This window comes from Carassius gibelio, chromosome B11, assembly GCF_023724105.1.
Source record: "Carassius gibelio isolate Cgi1373 ecotype wild population from Czech Republic chromosome B11, carGib1.2-hapl.c, whole genome shotgun sequence".
Lineage (NCBI taxonomy): Eukaryota > Metazoa > Chordata > Actinopteri > Cypriniformes > Cyprinidae > Carassius > Carassius gibelio.
This window is the reverse complement of record NC_068406.1, coordinates 13,917,859-13,939,561: the sequence shown is the minus strand read 5'-3', so window position 1 is coordinate 13,939,561 and position 21,703 is coordinate 13,917,859. Positions and strand designations below refer to the sequence as shown.

General features: G+C 36.5%; 1 protein-coding gene across 11 annotated transcripts in view; it reads right to left on the bottom strand.

Annotated features, from left to right (window-relative positions):
* Positions 1-21,703, bottom strand: part of map4k3a (mitogen-activated protein kinase kinase kinase kinase 3a) — a 94,506-nt gene that overhangs the window by 46,353 nt on the left and 26,450 nt on the right. For 4 of the 11 annotated variants that reach the window (XM_052568514.1, XM_052568522.1, XM_052568515.1 and 1 more), the window contains exons 3-16: positions 20,679-20,769; positions 18,926-18,990; positions 15,856-15,911; positions 15,619-15,666; positions 14,751-14,793; positions 14,391-14,463; positions 13,811-13,942; positions 13,359-13,421; positions 12,897-12,978; positions 12,153-12,269; positions 11,603-11,677; positions 6,915-6,993; positions 6,392-6,450; positions 819-881 (exon numbers count right to left, since the gene is read on the bottom strand). In XM_052568514.1, the coding sequence (XP_052424474.1) occupies positions 819-881; positions 6,392-6,450; positions 6,915-6,993; positions 11,603-11,677; positions 12,153-12,269; positions 12,897-12,978; positions 13,359-13,421; positions 13,811-13,942; positions 14,391-14,463; positions 14,751-14,793; positions 15,619-15,666; positions 15,856-15,911; positions 18,926-18,990; positions 20,679-20,769 (1,046 nt within the window). The remainder of the gene's footprint in view (positions 1-818; positions 882-6,391; positions 6,451-6,914; positions 6,994-11,602; positions 11,678-12,152; positions 12,270-12,896; positions 12,979-13,358; positions 13,422-13,810; positions 13,943-14,390; positions 14,464-14,750; positions 14,794-15,618; positions 15,667-15,855; positions 15,912-18,925; positions 18,991-20,678; positions 20,770-21,703) is intronic. The other 7 variants (XM_052568516.1, XM_052568521.1, XM_052568523.1 and 4 more) reach the window with 3 other exon arrangements.

The following is a 21,703-nucleotide window of genomic DNA, read 5'->3' as shown; positions in this document are numbered from 1 at the left end:
AGATGCAAACAAAGACAAATAACAATTCAGTATGCAAATATAGGTAAGAAAGAAAGCCAATTGGAATTCAGTAACCAACTATTGTTTAGTACTGCAGTTGTTCACAATAAATTGGTTTTGGAAGGGAACATTGGGGTTGTTTCTCTGCTGGAGAATTAGCTGATGCCTCAAACAGTTGTTGCGCAAAGCGTTACTTGCTGAGGCAATGTTTTCCCCTCCACTCACAGACCTGCAGAGCACTTTGGTTTAACCATCCCTGTGGGACATGCACAGGCACTTCAGACTCTTTATTTTGCCTCTTTCTTTTCTTGTTTTTTCCCCATTCGCTCCCCTTCTCCGTCCCACTCAACATCCATTCCGTCTGTCTAACCCTAATCTCTCTCCATTCACTCTCGCTCACTTTAAGATGTGTCTGATTGTGACAAGCCCTAAAAATAAAGCCCCTCGGAGGCCTCGACTACATAAAATGCTTTGCTTTGCAATTTCAAAGTGCTTTTGATTACTGAAAAGTGCAGCGACATATCGACTTTGAGAAATATGTCTTGAAATGAAGCTAGAGGCTGAAATACCTAAACAAATGATCCAGCACAGAGATTTGGCGTGACAGACAGAGGCAATAACACTAATATTATATACAGGCAAGATGAAAAGACAGACTGCCATGATCTAAATAATTAATTGCGAAATTAATTGCGATGCAATGAACAAAAGAGATTAAAGTCACATATGGGAGGATGAGTACACTACACAAGCGTTGCTAAGCAGACAGGATGCTAAAAAAAAAGAAGATTAAAGAGTAAAATACACAAAAAAAATACCAGATTAGATCTTGCAGTGTAGTATATTTCTTCGGCACAGTCCAAAAAATCATCAGTGTCGGGCTGTTTAGTAGAAGGACCAAGAAACTTTGGTTAATTACACACACAAATGTGATGCCCACGTGGTTTTACAGAAACAAAAATCAATGAGTTATGGGCGGTTGAGGTGAAGAGGTGTTTCCAAAGGCCATGCCCACTTGAATTCAACAGGTGTTTAAACAGGCCTATGTGTTAAAGAGACAGTACATAATTGCCGAAAAGTGGTGTTGTGGTACCATGATCACAAGGGCTACCCAAATACTGTAGAGTTACAGAGATCATAATTCTGCTCTCCTCTATTGCCATGTTAAGTAAGCAATTGTTACTCTTTATGTTAATGATTAGTTAGTACTCTTTGGGTCACACACACACAGACACACACACACACACACACACACACACACATATATATATATTAGGGCTGGTAATTTAACATATTAATTAGATTAATTAATTATGGAGAAAAATAATGTGTTAAAATTATTAACGCATTTAACGCACTTGCCCCACCCCAGTCCTATGTGGATCATCTGCCATTTCATACAGTCGATTGATGACAGTTCTAATATGAGGCAGAGCAACAACTTACTGCATGATGGAGCCTAGAGAATATCCCTCAAAATCAAGGTACTGTATGGGCAAAATGCCCGTTTGAAATTTTGTGATATTTACATCACATGGTTAAGAAATATCACACGAGCTGTAGGCTAAGTGCAATATCACACGAGTGCAAATGTGAGAAGTTACTCATCTTATACAACAGTTCATTAAGAAGTTAATATTGTGTTATTTTAGACACAATGTTGTCTGTTTTGCTCAATTTTTTCCAACCAAAATATAAAGACAGATCAGAACTGGTCATCTTTGAGCAACCCACAGCGGCATTTCATTTCTAAATCCACGTTTTGAACGAATTGGGTGAATCATTTGGCTCGTTGAACCATTGGCCATAGTTGCGTTGGATTTGAAGTGGCGATGCACGATCGATCGGTGTATGACATCAAAGTACCACGAGAGCGATTCAAAACCACAAGTAGCCGTGTGCTCTCTAAAGCTCTTGCGGTTCTTTGATATCACACACTGATCGGTCTGATGGTGATGACCCGCCTCAAGTCGAACAAGCCTAATGATTCAATGAACCATTCATAAAGAACCATTTATTTCACTTCTAAATTAATAAGTCATTTGAACGAATCAAATGAATGAATAAATTAAATTATTTAATATTTTCATAGTAATAAAATTAAGAAAATAAATTATTAAAGTTATAGTTCACCCAACCAAAAATGACAATTCTGTCATCATTTACTCACATGGTCCAAAAGAGTATACAGTATGTAATAAATTAGATTAATTAATCACCACATCATGTAACTAATTAGTTAAAATTTAATCGCTTACCAGCCCTAATATATACAGCTGTGGCCAAAAATATCAGCCCCCTTAGTAAATATGATCAAAGAAGGCTGTGAAAATTAATCTGCATTGTTAATCCTTTAGATTTTTTATTTAAATTAAAAAAATATTCACAAAAATATATCCTTTCATTGGATAATGAGAATTAAAAATGGGGGGAAATATCATTATGAAATAAATGTTTTTCTCTAATACACACTGACCACAATTAATGGCCCCCTTTTATTCAATACTTTTTGAAACCTCCATTTGCCAGTTTAACAGGTCTAAATTTTCTCCTATAATGCTTGATGAGGTTAGAGAACACCTGACAAGAGATCAGAGATTATTCCTTCATCCAGAATCACCCCAGGCCCTTTAGATTCTCAGCTCCGTGTTGGTGCTTCTTCTCTTCAGTTCACCACACTCATTTTCTATAGGGTTCAGGTCAGAGGACTGGAATGGCCATACTAGAAGCTTGATTTTGTGCCCAGTGAGCCATTTTTTTTTTTTTAAGATCAATGTCAGATTTTTTATCTGTTGGTATTTGATAGAATCCATGATGATGCCATGTGTCTAAACAAGATGTCCAGGACCTCCAACAGAAATATAGGCCCACGACATCAAAAATACAGCTGTATATTTCACTTTTTATCTTTTCATCTCTGTGTTCGCCAAACCCATCTTGAGTGTTTGCTGCTAAAAAGCTCTTTTTTTAGTTTCATCTGACCATAGAAGCCAGACCCATTTGAAGTTCCAGTCGTGTCTGATAACTGAATATGCTTTAGTTTGTTTTTGGATGAGCTAGGATCATTTTTCTTGAAACCCTCTCAAACAATATGTGGGGATGTAGGTTCTTTGTGAAAATTTTTAACTATTAAACTATTTACTATTAACTATTAATTATTAAACTATTTTCTGCAATTCTCCAGCTGTGGTCCTTGGAGAGTCTTTAGCCACTCAAACTCTAAGTCTCATCGTGCATTAGGACGATATAGACACACATCCTCTTCCAGGCAGATTCGTAACATTTTATGTTGATTGAAAATTCTTAATTATTGCCCTGGTGGTGGAAATGGTAATTTTCACTGCTCTAACTCTTTTCTTAAAGCCACTTCACCAATTTGTGAAGCTCAATTATCTTTTGCTGCATATCAGAATATATATTCTTTGGTTTTTCTCATTGTGATGGATGATTAAGGGAATTTGGGCATTGTTTCCTTCCTCTTTATAATTCTGTGAAACAAGTAGCCATTGCTGGATAATTTCATGTTTATAATCACGCTGGAGTGCTCAAAATTGTGAATATGAATGGGAATATACTTCATAAGAATTTCTAGGGGGGCCAATAATGGTCTCCAATGAGTATTTTAGAAAAACCTTTATTTCATAATGGTATTCCTCCCTGTTTTAAATTCTTATTATCCAATGAAAGTATACTTTTTTTGTGAATTTTTTAAATAAAAGATCAAAGGGATTAACAATGCAGATGAATTTTCACAGCTTTCTTTGGTCATATTTACCAAGGGTGCCGATATTTTTGGCCACGACTGTATACATACATACATACATATATATACATACACACACACACACAAATATATATGAAGAGTTCAGATGCTTTCGTTTTGATTTTCATCTAAAATTAACATTTTATTCAGGTTCCTGTGTTTAGGTTCAGTAATTTCACTCTAATGGCAATGCATAGGTCCTTTTCTAAGCAATTCAAGTGAAATAACTGGACATAATTACAGGAGGCGATAAAAATGTTCAAAAAATAATTCTAGAAGACAATTTCAGATGGCACATAGAGGCTTTTGCATCTGAACTCTTTACATATAGATACATACATACATATACACACACACATTATTTCAAGAAATTTATACTTTTATTCAGAAAGGATGCATTCAATTAATCAAAAGTGACAGTAAACACCTTTACTATAAATAGTTTGTTTCATTATATTGATCAAAGAATCTCCAAAAAATTATCATTGGCTCAGAGGACAGGAGTAATGAATGCCGGATATTCAGCTTTGTCATCACAGGAATAAATGACATTTAAAATATGCTAAAATAGAAAAGTTATTTAAATAGTAATACTACTACTACTATTATATTACAAAACCACAATATAACTATCTTTAGTGTATTTTTGATTAAACAAATGCAGCCTTCAAACTACATACACACATATATAATAAAAAACAACTAACACTAGCTTGCTCTATTCTTTTTCTATTCTATGTTTTCTTTTTATTTATTATATTATTTAAAAAGCCCTTGCTATGTGAACTGTATTAAGCTAACTGAGTCTTGTTATAGCACTTATGTATCTTTGCTCTTTTGTTGATTTTGATTGCTTCCATTGTCCTCATTTGCAAGTCGCTTTGGAAAAATGTAATGTAATGTAAATACATAGGAGTGTTTTAAATGTGTTGCAAATCTGTACAAATTTTGTTTATTGCTTAAGTTGGCGGTTGTGACAAAAGACCCGCTAGTTGCAGCAATTATGTACTGCTTCTTTAGAAACAGTAGGGCAACGTGATGTGAATCCAGAAAATACAAAGAAAATCAAAGCGTGGGGGGTTCTTCAGATGTGGGGTCCTATACAGAAGATGACATCATAAGCATGAGGCTACAATGGGAATCAGCATTAATTTGATGTCCTGCTGTTTAAAAATGATCTGGTTTATAAAAGGATGACAAATCCAGTTACAACATGAGAAAGTCTGAGTGCTCAAATGAGACAAAGATGAGTCAACGCTGCATTTTTCTGCAGCGCTTAAAGGAGGTCTTATTGATTAGATGCCACAGAAAGCTGCATCTAACCTTTCAATTATCGCGGTGGTGAGAGTGCGAGACAGACGTCTCAAATGCACAACAGTCAAACATGGTGTTAGAGAAAACAAGCCGCTGTCAGAAGACGAGCTGGGATTGAGGTGTACACAAGGAAAGTGTTACATAACAGGAAGTGTCAGCTTATAGGAAAAATCATTTGGAAGTGTTTGCTATACAAAGTTATGAGCACTGTAAATGGCTATAGACAGGCAGTGTGATTTCAAATTAAGCTTGACATGACTGGGTGGTTCCACAGTTGCTCTGTTCCAAAACCTAGTTAGCTTCCTATGGAGGGATCATAGACACTCTCCAGAAAAAAGGCTGTCATTAAAGGTAAGAATCCTAATTTTGAGAACATACTAAGAGAGCTAATTCTAAGGCAACATCACATTTAGAAGCCAATCCCAGAATGCAACGAAACATACAATATGGTGACAAGGCAATTTTGTTTAGATTATATATAAAATATGTATTTATTTAGTACTCAAATGAATCTATAAAAGTATGTGAATCGACAATATTTATTAGTGTTGTTGGTTTTTAATCACACTGTTAGCTTAGCAACACGCTAACCCCAAACGCTATTAAAAATCAGTTGTGAGCACACTAGGTTTCTGCCTTTGTAGAGGTTTAAATTTTTTTGAGATTCCTCACTAGGTTTTGGAACAGAGCCAGTATGATGTAATGATCTAAAGCAAAGGGTTAAAGAGATAGTTCACTCAAAAATTTCATTCATTACTCAACCTCATATCGTTCCAAACCCGTAAGACCTCTGTTCATCTTTGGAACATAGATTAAGATATTTTTGATGAAATCCCAGAGTTCTTTGATTCTCCATAGACAGCAATGCAACTATCATGTTTAAAGCCCACAAAGGCGTTAAGGACATTGTTAAAATAGACCATGTGATGACAGTTTTTCATATTTTCTTTTTTTGTGCATAAAAGTGTTTCACTTAGCTTCAAAACATGGCTGAACCACGGATGTCACACTTATGGACTATTTTAATGATGTCTTCACTACCTTTCTAGGCCTTGAATGTTTCTGTTGAGTTGCTGTCTATGCAGGGTCAGAAAGCACTCGGTTTTCAGTAAAAATATTTTAATTTCTGTTCCGAAGTTGAAGGAAGGTCTGACAGGTTTGGAATGACATGAGGTTGAGTAATAAATAAAAAAAAGACAGAATTAAAATTTTGGGTGAATTATACCTAAGTGTAGTCTGATTGGTTGATCTGACATAATTGTTTGCAATCACAGAAAATCCCAAAACAAACAGCAGGACAATGATGGTGCTCACCGGTTCATGATGTGGTTTTGTCTCTGTTGTTATAGGAGGGTCAAACTTCACCTGACCGACTGAAAGAAAACAAAAACATTATTAAAAGAACAGTCTTACTTTTACTGTATTGCACAGAAATATATTAGCACGTGGGTTTATAATGACATGAGGGTGAGTAAATGCTGATAAAATATCTTTTGGGGGCAAACTTTACTTTTATTTAAACAATCAGTCAGTTCACTGATTTAACTGGTGTTTGAAGGCTGAACTTTAAGTCATCATTTCATGCTGGCATGTTCACTCAAAACCACACATTACTTTAAGTCAGCATACATGTCTGGTGGGCATGATACAGAATACAAAAAAATAAAAATCACCCAGCAGATACTGACAGACAGATCATAGGAGAGAATTTCTGGTCTACTCCTGCAGACAGATTTATTCACTGAAGAACTGAGGCTGAGAAATTCATTCAGGCATGCTCAGGAGAGCAGGAGCACCTGTCAGGTCTGCCCAGGGGAGAAATCCAACAAACACTCACAGTTAATCTCTGACAGAGTCTTCCCTTCCCGACTGGCACGGCTTGCTGAGCGAATCCGATGTGGAACAGACACTGCAGGCTAGGTAGAAACACAAACACACAGAGTACAAATAAACATAAACCAGTAAATAAAGGCTAAAAGAACAGTTTATCCCCAAGTCATTCAATCAAAGTGTTTTAGTAAGGTTTAGGGTATTTTACGGTTTACATTCCTAAATGAAGTCCAATGCAGTGGTAGTTCAGTGAATTTCACATGAAATGTTTGAGTCTTTAAAATAAAATAAAATATCATCATTATTATTCATTTAAAGGATCATCGCATATTTTCCACTATTTTTACAACAGCAATGTATAGTGAAGAAAATGATCCTGTTCATTAAAAATAAATACATTTATTTATAAAATAAAATAAACAAATATAAAATTAAATTACCTTTATATTTATATTATTACATTTGGCCTGTTGATTTAAAGGACCATCACATACATTACAGTACTGTTTTTTTTTTTTTTTTTGAATATTATATCAAATGTATTAAATCACAGTGTTTTAATTCTAGAAATTTTAGCATCATTTCAATGCATTATTCTGGTCATCGGGCCACACTGCACTCTAAATATCAGCCTTGGTTATTGGAAAACTCCTATCAGTCGATCACTATTAAGCAATCTTATTCGACATGCCGAGTTGAATGGCTTTTATAAGTAAACAACATTAAACCAAATAAGTTGAGACTGTAGCGGTGCTCAATCGATAGCTTGCATATTAGTGTGCCAATCTTAGCAGATCAGAGGACCAGTTAAGATAAAAACACCCCATCAGCAAAATCAGCACACATCAATTTGTTTAAGACGAGAGCGGCCTAAATGCTTACACTTCAGATATCACTTAGTGCCACTGCCAGAGACTCAGTGGAGGGCAAACTCTAGAAGCTAAAAATACATGCCAGGCATCACTCTCTGATAACAGCAGGGGTCATGATGCTGACCCTCTGAATCCCTATCTGTCTGACGCTGCTGTCCTGTCTCACTGCAGCCTAAGAGAAAATCATTACGGCCTACTGGGCGTCCGACAGCTGGGTCCCTGATGACTATCCTGAAAAGTTTGCTGTCATTCATGAATCAGAGAACACCTTCCATCAGCAACACACACAGATGCACACACTCCTATGGAAATGGAAACGCATGCATTAGCACCATACACATAAATGCACGACATGCAAGCTTTTAAATCATGAACAGGTTCAGGAAACAAAATGGTCACTGAAGGACATCCTTCACTTCAGTTTCACAGCGGCAGGGCTGAAGTAGATGTGATGAGGAGAGATAAGACAGAGGAACAGCCGCATGACCTTCAGACAACAAGGACACAGCAGGGCTCGGAAATAGAAATAGACAGCATGCCCAACACTGCACCCTTCTTCCAGCAGACGCCTGTGAATATTCTATCACACCTCTTAGCACTTGAGCCACATGGTACAGTGACTAAAAGATATTATCTATGCTTTCCAAAAAAACAAAAAACAAACAGAGTATACACATTGCAAAAAAATCCAGAATATCAGTTTTATAAAAACAAAATTAAATAAATGGTTAAAATATATAAAAATATTTTATGATATACACTCAACGGCCACTTTATTAGGTACACCTAATCAGCCAATCACATGGCAGCAACTCCATCCATTTAGACATCTAGATGTGGTGAAGACGACTTGCTGAAGTTCAAATGGAGCATCACAATGGAGAAGTATGGGGATTTAAGTGACTTTGAATGTGGAATGGTATTTCAAAAACTGATGATCTACTGGGATTTTCACATACAACCATCTCTGTGGTTTACAGAGAATGGTCAGAAAAACAGAAATTATCCAGTGAGCAGCAGTTGTGTGGATGAAAATGCCTTGTTGATGTCAAAGGTCAGAGGAGAATGGGCAGACTGGTTAGAGGTGATAGAAAGCCAACAGTAACTCAAAAAGGCTCACCAAAATTGGACAATAGAAGATTGGAAAAATGTTGCCTGGTCTGATGAGTATCGATTTTCTGCGACATTCAGATGGTAGGGTCAGAAAAGAACGTATGGCGTAAAGAACATGAATGCATGGATCCATACTGCCTTGTCTCAACGGTTCAGGCTGCTGGTGCTGGTGTGGGGGATATCTTCCTGGAACACTTTGGGGGGGTTGATGAACAGCGCTCTTCCACCCTCAATAACCATTGCTGAAGTGCCCCTGAGCAAGACACTGAACCCCCAGATGTTCCCCACTGCTCCGGGTGTGTGTTTACGGTGTGTTCACTTCTTCACTTCTCTTTTATATATATATATATATATATATATATATATATATATATATATATATATATATATGTGGCGAGTGGGGCGGGGCCGAGAGGCGTGGGAACGAGGAGTGAGGCCAGGTGTAGTGATTGAAGATGAGCTGCACCTGCGACCCACCGCCGATATCGAGTCCCACGTAGGAGATGGAAGGATATAAGACTAGAGCGACGACCTTGAAGGACGAGAGAGGACCAGGCCTGGGACATTATTTTATGTTTGGGTTTTTAATTATGCGCACCAGTCGTCCGTGAGGGGCTGGTGCGCTGTTTTGTGTTTATTTTTGAATATTAAAATATTTTGATTGTGCGCCGGTTCCCGCCTCCTTCTTCCCGATGTATATGGAGTTTCCTATCGTTACAGTGGTGCTGAAACCCGGGAGAAGGAGGGACGCGCTGCTGAAGATCCCTCGCCGCTGTGGTGAATCCGCGGTGCCCTCGAGCTGGCGAGGAGTGTGCCGCCAGGGACGCTTGAGGCGGTGGGCTGGAGCGAGTTGCCGGGGACGGGCGAGCTCGCTGCCGGCCGCCCACGATATGGAGGGGCGGCTGCCGTCCGTGAGGGAGCGGAGGAGTCGGCGCCGTTCGCCAGGGGGCCGGAGCCTGCTGCCTCCGCGATGGAATCCGGAGGGGCAGGGAACGGGGGACTCCTGCCGCTGCCCAAAACCGGAGGAGCCGTCGCTGTCCATCGGGTGGCGGAGGAGTGTCGCACCGTCTGCCGAGGGCCGTCCAGTGCCACCGCCAGGCACTGCGGAGGAGATCACCCAGCTGGTGGAGGGCCGAGCAGCAGTGCGTCTGGGAACCAGATTTTTTTTTTTTTCTCCCCTCTCTCCCCTCTGTCGCTCCTCCTTCCATCTCCTTTTCTCTTGCCTCGTCTGTCCTACCCCCAGGTTCCCGTAGGTCCCCGTGAGCGGCCCAGAGCGCAGTCTCGAGGGTACCCCCCGGCCTGCGAGGGGCAATGGGGGGTATGTGGCGAGTGGGGCGGGGCCAAGAGGCGTGGGAACGAGGAGTGAGGCCAGGTGTAGTGATTGAAGATGAGCTGCACCTGCGCCCCACCGCCGATATCGAGTCCCACGTAGGAGATGGAAGGATATAAGACTGGAGCGACGACCGTGAAGGACGAGAGAGGACCAGGCCTGGGACATTATTTTATGTTTTGGTTTTTATTTATGCTCACCAGTCGTCCGTGAGGGGCTGGTGCGCTGTTTTGTGTTTATTTTTGAATATTAAAATGTTTTTATTGTGCGCCGGTTCCCACCTCCTTCTTCCCAATGTATATGGAGTTTCCTATCGTTACATATATATATATATATATATATATATATATATATATATATATATATATATATATATATATATATATATATACACACACACACACACACACACACACACACACACTGGTTACATATGACCTTGACAAATTTTTTAGTTAAAAATGAACATGCAAATTACCTAAATTTCGAATTAAAATGATCAACTAAAATTAACATGTAATCTATATATCTAATATTTCAGTATTTCTATTATATTTTTGTTGTACTGTTTTTTACTATAGCTGTTTTTAATTTTTTTTTATTTTATTTAATTGACTTTCTCCACACATAATTCTTGTCAGTATTTTGATGATTATGAGATTCAATGAAAATTAATTAAAAAAATGTTTATATATATATATATATATATATATATATATATATATATATATATATACACACACACACACACAATTTTACAAACCTTTACTTAATCTAAAAACTAAAATAAACTTACTTTCATTATGAAAAATCTAATTTATGATTATTTTCATCACATTTATGGGTTAAAAATGACCCTGACATGTTCTTGACAGGTTTTCGTGAGATTAACCCCAGTACTGAACACTATTTGCATTCAATGAAGCAAGAAATTTCTCTAAAAGCGCTTTGATGCTGATGTTCTGTTAAACCCTTGAAGCAAACCTCAGCACAAATAGGCCAGACAAAAATCTGTTGTCAACGGATCCAAATCCTGCTTTTGAACTGAGCTTCCGTTTCCGAAACCGACCTCTTGAGGGATCAACACTCCGATCAAAAATCCAACAAGAATGCAAAACGTCCTAAAACATCCTTGGGCATACCTGCGTAACTCTCTCTCTCTCTCACACACACAAACACAAATTTTCACTCACAACTACTTGAGCAAACAAGAAAACACACATCATGCACAAACATAGTGTTCTAAACACTTCTGAACAAAAAGGATAAAGAAAAATTACTTATAACACCAAATCATAATATATTCATCAACACTAAATTAACACTTATTAATCAAAACATTTCCAGATATTCACACACACACATGCACATCCCTGATACCTTTCTGCGAGCTGCAAAGTGAAGGATTCGCCGGGAGAGAGGAGAGACTGGTAAAAACAACCCTCTGTATTTAAACTTCAAGAGAAGGAGGGGGGTGAAATGAATAAGAGAGGAGGTGAGAATGAATGGATGCTTGCGGAAATGGGAAGAACAGGGAGAGTTGAAATAAACACTTCATTCTCGCTGGGGGACTGTGAAAGAGGCCAAATGATTTCACTAATCTTTATCAGCAGAAGCAGCCCTGAAACACAACCGGATGAGACAATCGAAACGAATGACTGCCACTATAACAACTATTACAGGCTAATAATGAAGAACGCAAGCCACGGAAAAATATCACCTCGATAAAACGGGTGACATGTTGAATATAGAAACTCGAGGGGCTTGTCAAACTGACGTCTCCCACTCGTAGGATTTAGAGGCTAACGTGTCGGTTCCATCAACTGGCGTTTTCTGGGCTCTGCTTGTGAATAATATCCCCTAAGGGGCTGTCATTCTTAAAGTGATAGTGGTGATAACATTGAGAATCACAGAGGGATATATACTGTACCTCCGGCTCTGGGTCGTCATCATCCAGGTCTGTGTAGGACGAGTGATCGGGGTTGTTCGCTTTATCCAGCAGCTCAATCGCCAAAATTCGACTTAATGGCTGGGACACAAAGGGATGCTGAGGAGTAGACGGTTGAAATGGAATTTTTTTTTTTTTTTTAAAGGCATGTCATTTCTCATTAAAATTATACATTTGACTTGAATAATAATATAATAATAATCATTATAAATAAATCTTAAATAAAAAATGCATTTAACAAAAGTAATTCAAAACAGTAACACAAAAATATTATGTATAAAATTAAATGATAGGCTTTATAAAATATTAGGTATGTGATTAAAATAAAAATATATATAACTACTAAAAATAATTACCGTATTTTTCGGACTATAAGTTGCACCTAAGTATAAGTCGCACATCAGTCCAAAAATACGTCTTAATGCCTTCTCAGTGCTTCTGTAGCTTACACTGAGCAGCATAGAGCGCCATCTTGCAACTGTTGTTTGTTGAAATGTTTTCTATTGGTTCATTTGTCTTAGTTCATTTCATTCATGTCAAATTAATTTTGATAAATAAGTCGCACCTGACTAAAAGTCCCAGGACCAGCCAAACTATGAAAAAAAGTGTGACTTATAGTCCGTAAAATACGGTAATTATAAAACAACTAAAATCAAAAGCAAAAATATTACATAAAATGACAAATGCAAACGTGGAATATACAAGATTCCAAATAGTTCCTCCTACCTGCAATAACTTGTCAGCTGGTGGCCGTTTCTTTGGATTTTTCGTTAAAGCCAGCTTCACAAAATTGTGGAAATTATTGGTCCTTCGGAACACAGAAAAGAGTCTCTATTAATCTCATGTGTAAAGAGCATTTCCACTGCCATGCCTTGCAGTTTGTTAGCTTTAAATGTAATTAACTTAATTTGATTTAACAGAGCTGCAAGGTAATGAAGAATAAACTATTCGGGAGATGACCTGACCAGATTCTTAATCAGCAAGATAAGAGAATGTCAAGTGAAACCTTATTAAAATTCATAAAAGCAACAGTTTAGGGCAAATGAGAGTGCTTGGCCCATATTGCATAGGTGATTAAAGAAATTAAAGAATTGGGCATATAAAACACAAACTAAATCCCTCTTGGGATCAAGGATTTTATACACCTAGGTAACCTAATAATTGCATGAAAATGTAATTAGCACTTACCATTTAACTTTGTCTTTTAATTTGGGGGGTTGAAAGTTGCTTTTCGTCATCAGAAACAGAGCCCTGGAGATACAAAAACATGTTGGCAATGTCACAAGCAAACCAAAAAGTTTGGCTTACAAAGAAAATATGGTAAATTCAAACATTTAACTAATTGAAACGTTGATATAGTTTCACTGCCCAGTGTGCCATGATTGATACAGTAGCTGGAGCTGGGAATCAAGAAGGTCTTATTCTGAACTAGATTCATTTTGTGAAGTTATTAAAAGGAAGATTACGTTTTTTCATGACTGAACATTTGCAAAAGCAATGGTAAAAACAACAAACACAAGTCACTGGTTGAGTCACACATATACAGTATGTATAAGATATATGGCATTTTTTTTATAAGGAGCTAAAAAGTCAGCTCTCTCTGAATTGGAACAGGACCATAAAGCGGTTTAAACTCCCACCTCATTGGATGAAGGTCAAACATGGGAGGTTGCAGTTCGGCTAGTTCAATGGCGGTGATGCCCACAGCCCAGATGTCACACAGGTGATTGTATCCTCCTTTCCTCTCCACGGCGGCCACCTCTGGGGCCATCCTGTTAGCATGGGTTACAGACTCATTCATGAACATCTCCTACCTGATGGTTATGTAAGATTTGAAAAGGCTTCTGCGGCCTTGTACAAAATGACTGAATTATAAAAGATGAATTCAGGTTTTTTCTTTTTTTTAACAACACAACAGCTAAATCATTTCTGATAGTTGATAAATAACATGGGATTTTTTTAATATTCAACATCAGGATATGAGGTTAAGATTTCTATCACTGTATAATGTAAAGAGTTTACAACATTTACAGTTTTTTTTGTTACATTTGAAAACTTTTAGTATTCTTATTTTTGTTATTTTTATGGTTGGTTATTTAAAAATGAATTAAAAAAAAAAGAAAAAAGAAATCACAGAAAATATATTCATAATAACGATTTAAAATAATGCATTTTGATTATAAATAATGTATTGCATTTGTGGCACATAGGGCTGTATACCAATAAGGAGTCCCGATGAAGGATTTTCTTTTAGCTAGTGTTGCTGTGATCTGTGCAGACACACCAAAATCAGCTGCAGAGAAAAAGAAAGAAAAGACCTTTACTACGATCCCACAAGCAGATCTCATTTGAGTTGTGTACAACTGATGCTACTATGTGTCTAATTCCGTCTGATGAATTCTGAAATATGAGAGCTGCGTAACGCCACAGCAGATCAAATGTGACCACATGAGGTGGTACTCTCAGTCACCAACACTTTTACACTTTTTTTAAATGATTGAGTTCATAACATTGTAAGTAACTTAATTTAACTGTTTTAAACATTAATTAGAATGGAAGGAAAGTCTGTTATTTTCTTACCTAGCTTGACGTAGCCATTGTCTGTAAATAAAATATTGGCGCCCTATTTCAAATAGAAAAACAAATAAAATGACATTAAAAAGGTAAGAGTAAAACAACTATTATAAGGCATTATTAAATATATTACCAGAGGATTTGTGAGATGTAAAAAATGTAAAAATGAAACTGACAGACCTCAGAATCCAAAAAAAAGTATTTCTATAAAATTGCTCTTTCAACACCTGCTTTCATCTATGATCAGAGATGTGAAAGCAGCATCTGAGTCATACTAATAACATCTCCCTCTGGCCAGGTAACACATTTTCTCTTGCTTTACCAGTCATTTGGCTTTGGCTTCACCAAATCACAATTAGAAGGTACGAAGGGCTTTACTTAAAGGCTATTTTTGTAAACAGCTATGATACTCAGATGAAATACATAATTTTTAGATGTAATGAGCACTTAGTTTTGTTTTTCACTGCTCACACTTTACTTTTAATTCACTGATCAAACATGTTTCATATTTAAGAGGAATTGTTTCAAATATGTAAATGATTTATTATGTCTTTATTAAAAACATGACACAATATATAGCAACTAACTAATGTACTAGCACCACTACTGGCCATACATAATTGCTAAATAATGACAGAACAGTTACAGGAATCATTTCCTAAAATAATGACTAATTGTTTATGAAATCATCAAGGAATATGAATCAGAAAAGCTGATGTGTGTAATGATATTGGTAAATGGTAATGATAAAAAAATAAGTAGGAGGAGGGTTTATGTGCTGTCATTCAGGTTTTTTTTTTTGGCATTTGAATACAATTCAACCAATCAACTCCTTTCATTAAAAACACACAAAAGCTAGAACAAATTATGGTACCTTTATGTCTCTGTGCATCTTTCCTTTGCTGTGTAGGTAAAATAAACCCTGAAAGCGAAGGCACAAACACTTATTTTCATCAATGATCATCTTCAAACTAATTTACAAACTGCTTTTTAGAGAACGGGATGTATGAAATATCTGGCAACATGTCTATCATTAAAAATTCAAAAGCAGTTTTCATGGTCACAGCAGATTGCTTTGGTTGTCAAAACAAAGTCCAGTAAAATGGCTTACCTGAAGGGTTTCTCTTGTTACATATGCTATCTGTGATTCTGTTAGTGGCCCAGTAACTGTGGAGACATATTTAGTGTGCATTAGCAGTAATATAATCTAAAAAAATCTATGAAAATCCCATTCATATTAGATTATTAGCTAAATTAGCCTGAGTACAATTTAAACGTCTAAACAATATAAAACTGTGTACACATCAGTTGAAATATGAGCCATGAATAACTTCAGCACATTCGGCTTAAGCTTAAACTTGTTTAAATCAAGAAGACACATAACTCTTATTCTTCTCATGCCACACTGAAAAAAAAAAAAGTTTAACACAAGCACCACTAGCAGACCAAAGACGAGAAACAATGTGACTGATTACACGTCCAACCTGAGAAAAGAGCTGAATTATTATTCTTCAACTCTAAATGGACTACTGATGAAAATAACAGACTTGAAACTTTACTAAAGAAAATACAAAAGGCGCCTGAGAATCTCATTTGTCTGTTCTCCAAAACAATGGCGTATGTTTGACGGTTTGGAGCCTCTGACACTTTAGCAGTGCAGTTAATCTCCTTTAAGTCAACAGAGACATTTCTTGCTGATTAAAATGTCACAAAAACAGGAAATGTGCTAATGGGAAGGAGTGAATAATAAATGGGCTGAAAGAAGAGAGGAAGAGATGGGCTTAAAATGATCAAATGGTGTCCACAACTTATTTTACATTTGAAACGTGATGCAAAAAACAAGAGGGTGAGGTGATGACATCTCAAAAGGAAAGTTGTTTCTGTGCAATTTTTAAACTGATGATAAAAAATATGAATATTTAAAAGATTTTCTTGTCAATAGAAGAACTATTTTTTTTTTCATGTTAAGTAAAATATTTATGGAACTCTTTACCTTTGCACATTCACCAGCTGGATTCAGTTTCCCATTTTAATGCTCAGATAAAAATGTATCTGTTTAGAATTGCTTTTAATGATCTCCTTGTTTAATTTGTTGTTATAATGTTTGCTTTTTGTATGTTTTTTTTTTTTTTTTTGCTTTGTTTGACATTGTACGGTCAGGTGTAGAGGTCGACTGATATATCCACTTTTTGCTTCCATCGGAATTAATTCTTTTCTGATTGAAAAATCCAAAAAAATGTTTGGGGAGAGACAATAAACAAAATTTCTCGAGAGCAATTTTTGAAGCGGACACAAAAAATAAAGCTATTTTCATATATTTATTATAAATCATACAAGGACACTGGATGATTTTTATCAATAAAAATTAATGTGTATGCCACAAATGGCATTATAGTCCCCATCTCATGTTTCCGTAATGTCTCTGTGTTAAACATGGTGTCACGTGCATGTGAATATGCATGGAAATTATATGCAGATGAGGTTATGCATAGTAAAACAAGGCGTTATAAGCTCCATATATGGTTATGCACGCACGCACAATCGTCCCCTGACTGGGATTATAAAAGGATTTTTGGGCAGGTTCTGGCATACTCATTGTGTTTAAGTGAATAAAGCTGTGGGGAAGTCGTGGCCTAATGGTTAGAGAGACGGACTCGCAATCGAAAAAGTTGTGAGTTCGAGTCTCTGGCCGGCAGGAATTGTGCGTTGGGGGAGTCCATGTACAGTGCTCTCTCCACCCTCAATACCACGACTTAGGTGCCCTTAAGCAAGGCATTGAACCCCCAACTGCTCCCCGGGCGCCGCAGCTTAAATGGCTGCCCACTGCTCCGTGTGTGTGTTCACTGCTCTGTGTTTGTGCACTTTGGATGGATTAAAAGCAGAGCACAAATTCTGAGTATGTGTGTGTAGGTGATGTAAAAGAGGAAAGCAGGCATTTGGACCAAAGCACTGTGAGGCAAGGGAGAGGGAGACTCAAAATGCTTCTAAACTTAAAACGCATTTTTGCACCGTTTGTGTTGTTTTACTACTTACACAATTATTTAAAATATATATATTTTTTTTTACAATACACAGCATGGTTTTTATTCACCCCAAACTTTCAGCAATATATAATCCATTCTAGTAAAAAATAAATCATACATATGTAAAGAATCTTTTTTTTTTGTATACATTTTATTCACAGTTTTTTCTCTATTTAGATCCACATTTCCAATATGTCCACTGTTGTACCTCACAATCCTTCTTCTTGATCATTTACTTGTTCAGAGAGTTATTTAAAGACACGTTTGACCAAGCAGAACCTGATTTATGTCTCTTTTGAGTCTTTCTCTATTTGTTGTGTGTGGGAGGACCTCGGCTCTAATCAGGCCTTTGACCATATAGCTGAGTGCAGCCATGGCAATGGGGGGTTGATAACGTGGGATGTGGGACTGGGCACTAAGCTAACACGTTAGCACTATAACACCATCTACCCTGTTCCCCCGACCCTGCGCAGAGGCTCAGAGAGAACCGCAGAACTGCCAACAGCTGCTGTGAAAATGAGCTCTAATGATCTGACAGGTCCACTCTACTAAGTTCTACTAAATTTATCTCCTGGGAACATACATAGGGAAGCTTTCCAACAATGTAAGAAAAGATCTGTATATTTTGGCCATCTGTCTAGAATCAAATTGTTAATTGGAAGAGAGGAAAGTCTATTTATGTAAAAACTGGCATTGGAAATAAGAACTATCTAAGCATTGTGCCCATCGTATCTACTGTACACTGTCAACGCTAGGACTTTTAGAGGATAGTTTGATCCCAAAATTTTCCCCTCTGTCATTACATTTCAGACTTTCTTTCTTACATGGAACACAAGGAGACATTCTGAACAATGTACAGTTTGTTCTTCGACTCCGACCGTCATGTGGATCACTTTTATACGCTCAAAAGCCTCGTTGAAAAATAAATCCGAAGACTAAAATTATTTTAAAGAATTCTGTTGTGTTTTACAAAAGATATAAACTCATGAATGATTTTGAACAATGTGGGGATGAATAAATGATGACAATTTTCATTTCTGGGTGAACTATTCCTTTAAATAATGAATGGAAAGGAGATACTGCATTGCAATACTGACCACTGAGTGAGTTTGAGTTAGTGTTGCAGTTGATTGTTTACCTTTATATGGTGTATCTTACCATGATATATGTCTTGCAGTGAACCTCCCCCACAGTATTCCATACATATCCATAATTTATCCCTCCTGAAAAGCCAGAGAAAGAAAAACACCAACAAATTATATTTCAATCGATGTGTCTCGAAATAGTCCCCTGGCAGCCCCATAGGGAGAGTGAAAGGATGCACACTTTTCTGGGTCATGACACAGCAAGCAGGAGACAGAGTCATAAGTCACAAGCAACCTGCTTTTATCAAAAAACACCCTTCTCTGTTTCTCTAAGCTGCCTTGCACTAATGTCTAGACTAATATTTAAGAGATATACTGCTGACCAGAGACAAATCACACTCCAGTTTCCCATAGCTATAAGGTAGACCAAAATAACATTCTTAGAAATTAGAGAATTCAAGTAAAGTTTTAGATGTTAGGTGCTTTTAGATTTAAACTTAAAAAAAAAAAAAAATATATATATATATATATATATATATATATATATATATATATATATATATACATATATATATATAAATATATATACATATATATATATATATATATATATATATATATATAAATATATATACATATATATATATATATATATATACACACACACACACAAATATGTGCTTGGGGTCACTAATATTAAAACTGTATTTTATTGTATTTAATTTTATTTTTTATTTTACAGTTTCTTTGCTGAATAAAGGTACATTTATTTGCTCAAAATGACAGTAATATTTATGAAATATTACAGTTTACAATTTTAAATAACTCTTTTCTCAAAGAGATGATGCTTAAACTGTTGGGGTGCTTACTTTTTTGTGAAAACCGTGATACATTTTTCACTTTCATTGTAAATTTATTTAAAACAGAAAACTTGTTTTTACATTATACATGTCTTTACGGTCACATTTGATCAATTTAATGATCAAATAATTAAAAAAAGAATAAATAATAATAATGAACTAACCCCAAACATTTGTATGGTAGTGTATATATAACCAGGAAAAGTGGAATAGAAGATATATTAACATACAATCTATTACATGCCGCTGATTCCAACAGCAAATTATTTTCCTTCAGGTTGAAACAACAAATCCGACATTGAACCAGGATAAATGTTAAAATTTACTATTTCACAGCCATGCAATAACAAGAAGATCTTAGGTTCTACATGTTTATAAAAGACTACTGTAATAAAATCATTTTTAATTGTTTACACCGAGGAAAATCACACTCTATTTTTGAATGATTTCTCTTACGCATTAGACAATGTTCACCAAGAAACTACCTAGAAAAAAAGACAACCTCCACATTACTGCTTTTAAATCTTGAGGGATGTGTTAAAATTATCTACCACTGCAGCTTAACTTTATACTGTAGCTAGAAAATTGTAGATCCATGGTGGGCGATGGTGGGCGATGGTGGTGTCATATACCACAAAGCTTTAAGAAAAAATGATTTTGTCAATGGTAAAGTCCTACTTGTAGCCCTTGTTTGATTCCTGAATTTTAGACGATCTAGTTCAGTCTAAGCCTGGCCACGAGGCATAGGTCGTACAATTAGGAGAAACAGAGGTGCTGCAGTCACAGCTGCTGTTTCCTGCAGTGCAGCTGAGAGACCCAACCAACAGAGCACAGTGTCAACTCAACAGCCTTAGACAGGAATAGGAACTGACAGAGCAGGAGGAGAGAGAGAGTGAAAGAAGGGGTAAGTGAAGGGGAGAGCGGAGAACAATAAAAGTGTGGTCAGGAAAGTGGTCATTACTATACCTTAAGTAACTACCGAAATAGGCCACAATGTTAGAGTGCTTGCAGTCTTTCATCATGATTATTTCCTGCTGAACCACTGCAAAGTCCTCGCCTGTCGAAGGAACACACAGAGAGATGGGGACAAGGTGAGAAATTACCAGGAACAACCCAATGAGTTATTTCTTTCTATTTCTATTTTCTATTTCATTCATGTCAACGAAAAAAAGTTAACTAAGCATAAGTAAACTTATGCAACATTTTGAGATCTACCATGATTTCATAACATATAGTCATATCGTTTATAAGAAAGGACCCAGGTATTACAACTTGATACCATCACAGTAAGTTGTTAACCACCCGAAAATAATAAAAACAACTATATTTGATAACTTACAGTAATTTATGCACCATTAGCATCACAAAACTTGCAGTTATACGTTTTAAACGGTCTTATAATACACATATCACCATGTGGGAATTTATTATGTATGTATGAACTACAGTAAACTAAACTAAAATAAGTTAAATAAATAAATACTTGGAATGGAGTGTACTAAATGAATGAGTGGAGTGTATTAAATGAAAATGCAATTACATTTAAAACATATAATTTATAACAATACATACATTTAATAATACATTTCAATTCAAAGTAAGTAAATAAGTAATTCTCCCAGGTTGCCAGGACTTAGGTATTTATATGCACTTAATGTTCTGGCTGGTAGTGAGCTAGCACAAATTAAGAGCCCACCAATGATCACAGATTTTTTTTCTATGGGATTTTCCTCTTGTGGACAGTTTAAGCCACTTATAAAATAACAATCATACCTCACCTCAAGAATGCAGTGTAAGCAACGCACTAGATCCATGCCCTTGAAATGCATTGACCAAGTATGTCTTTGGATTAAGTACATTTCTAGCCAAATATTTGCAATAGTAATAGTGATGCAACACCTCTAATAAGGGAGTTCCTAATGAAAATTGATAGCAAATCCTCATGAAAGCTAAATTTCGAAGCATTGCATGCTTGTTTAATTATGCAAAAG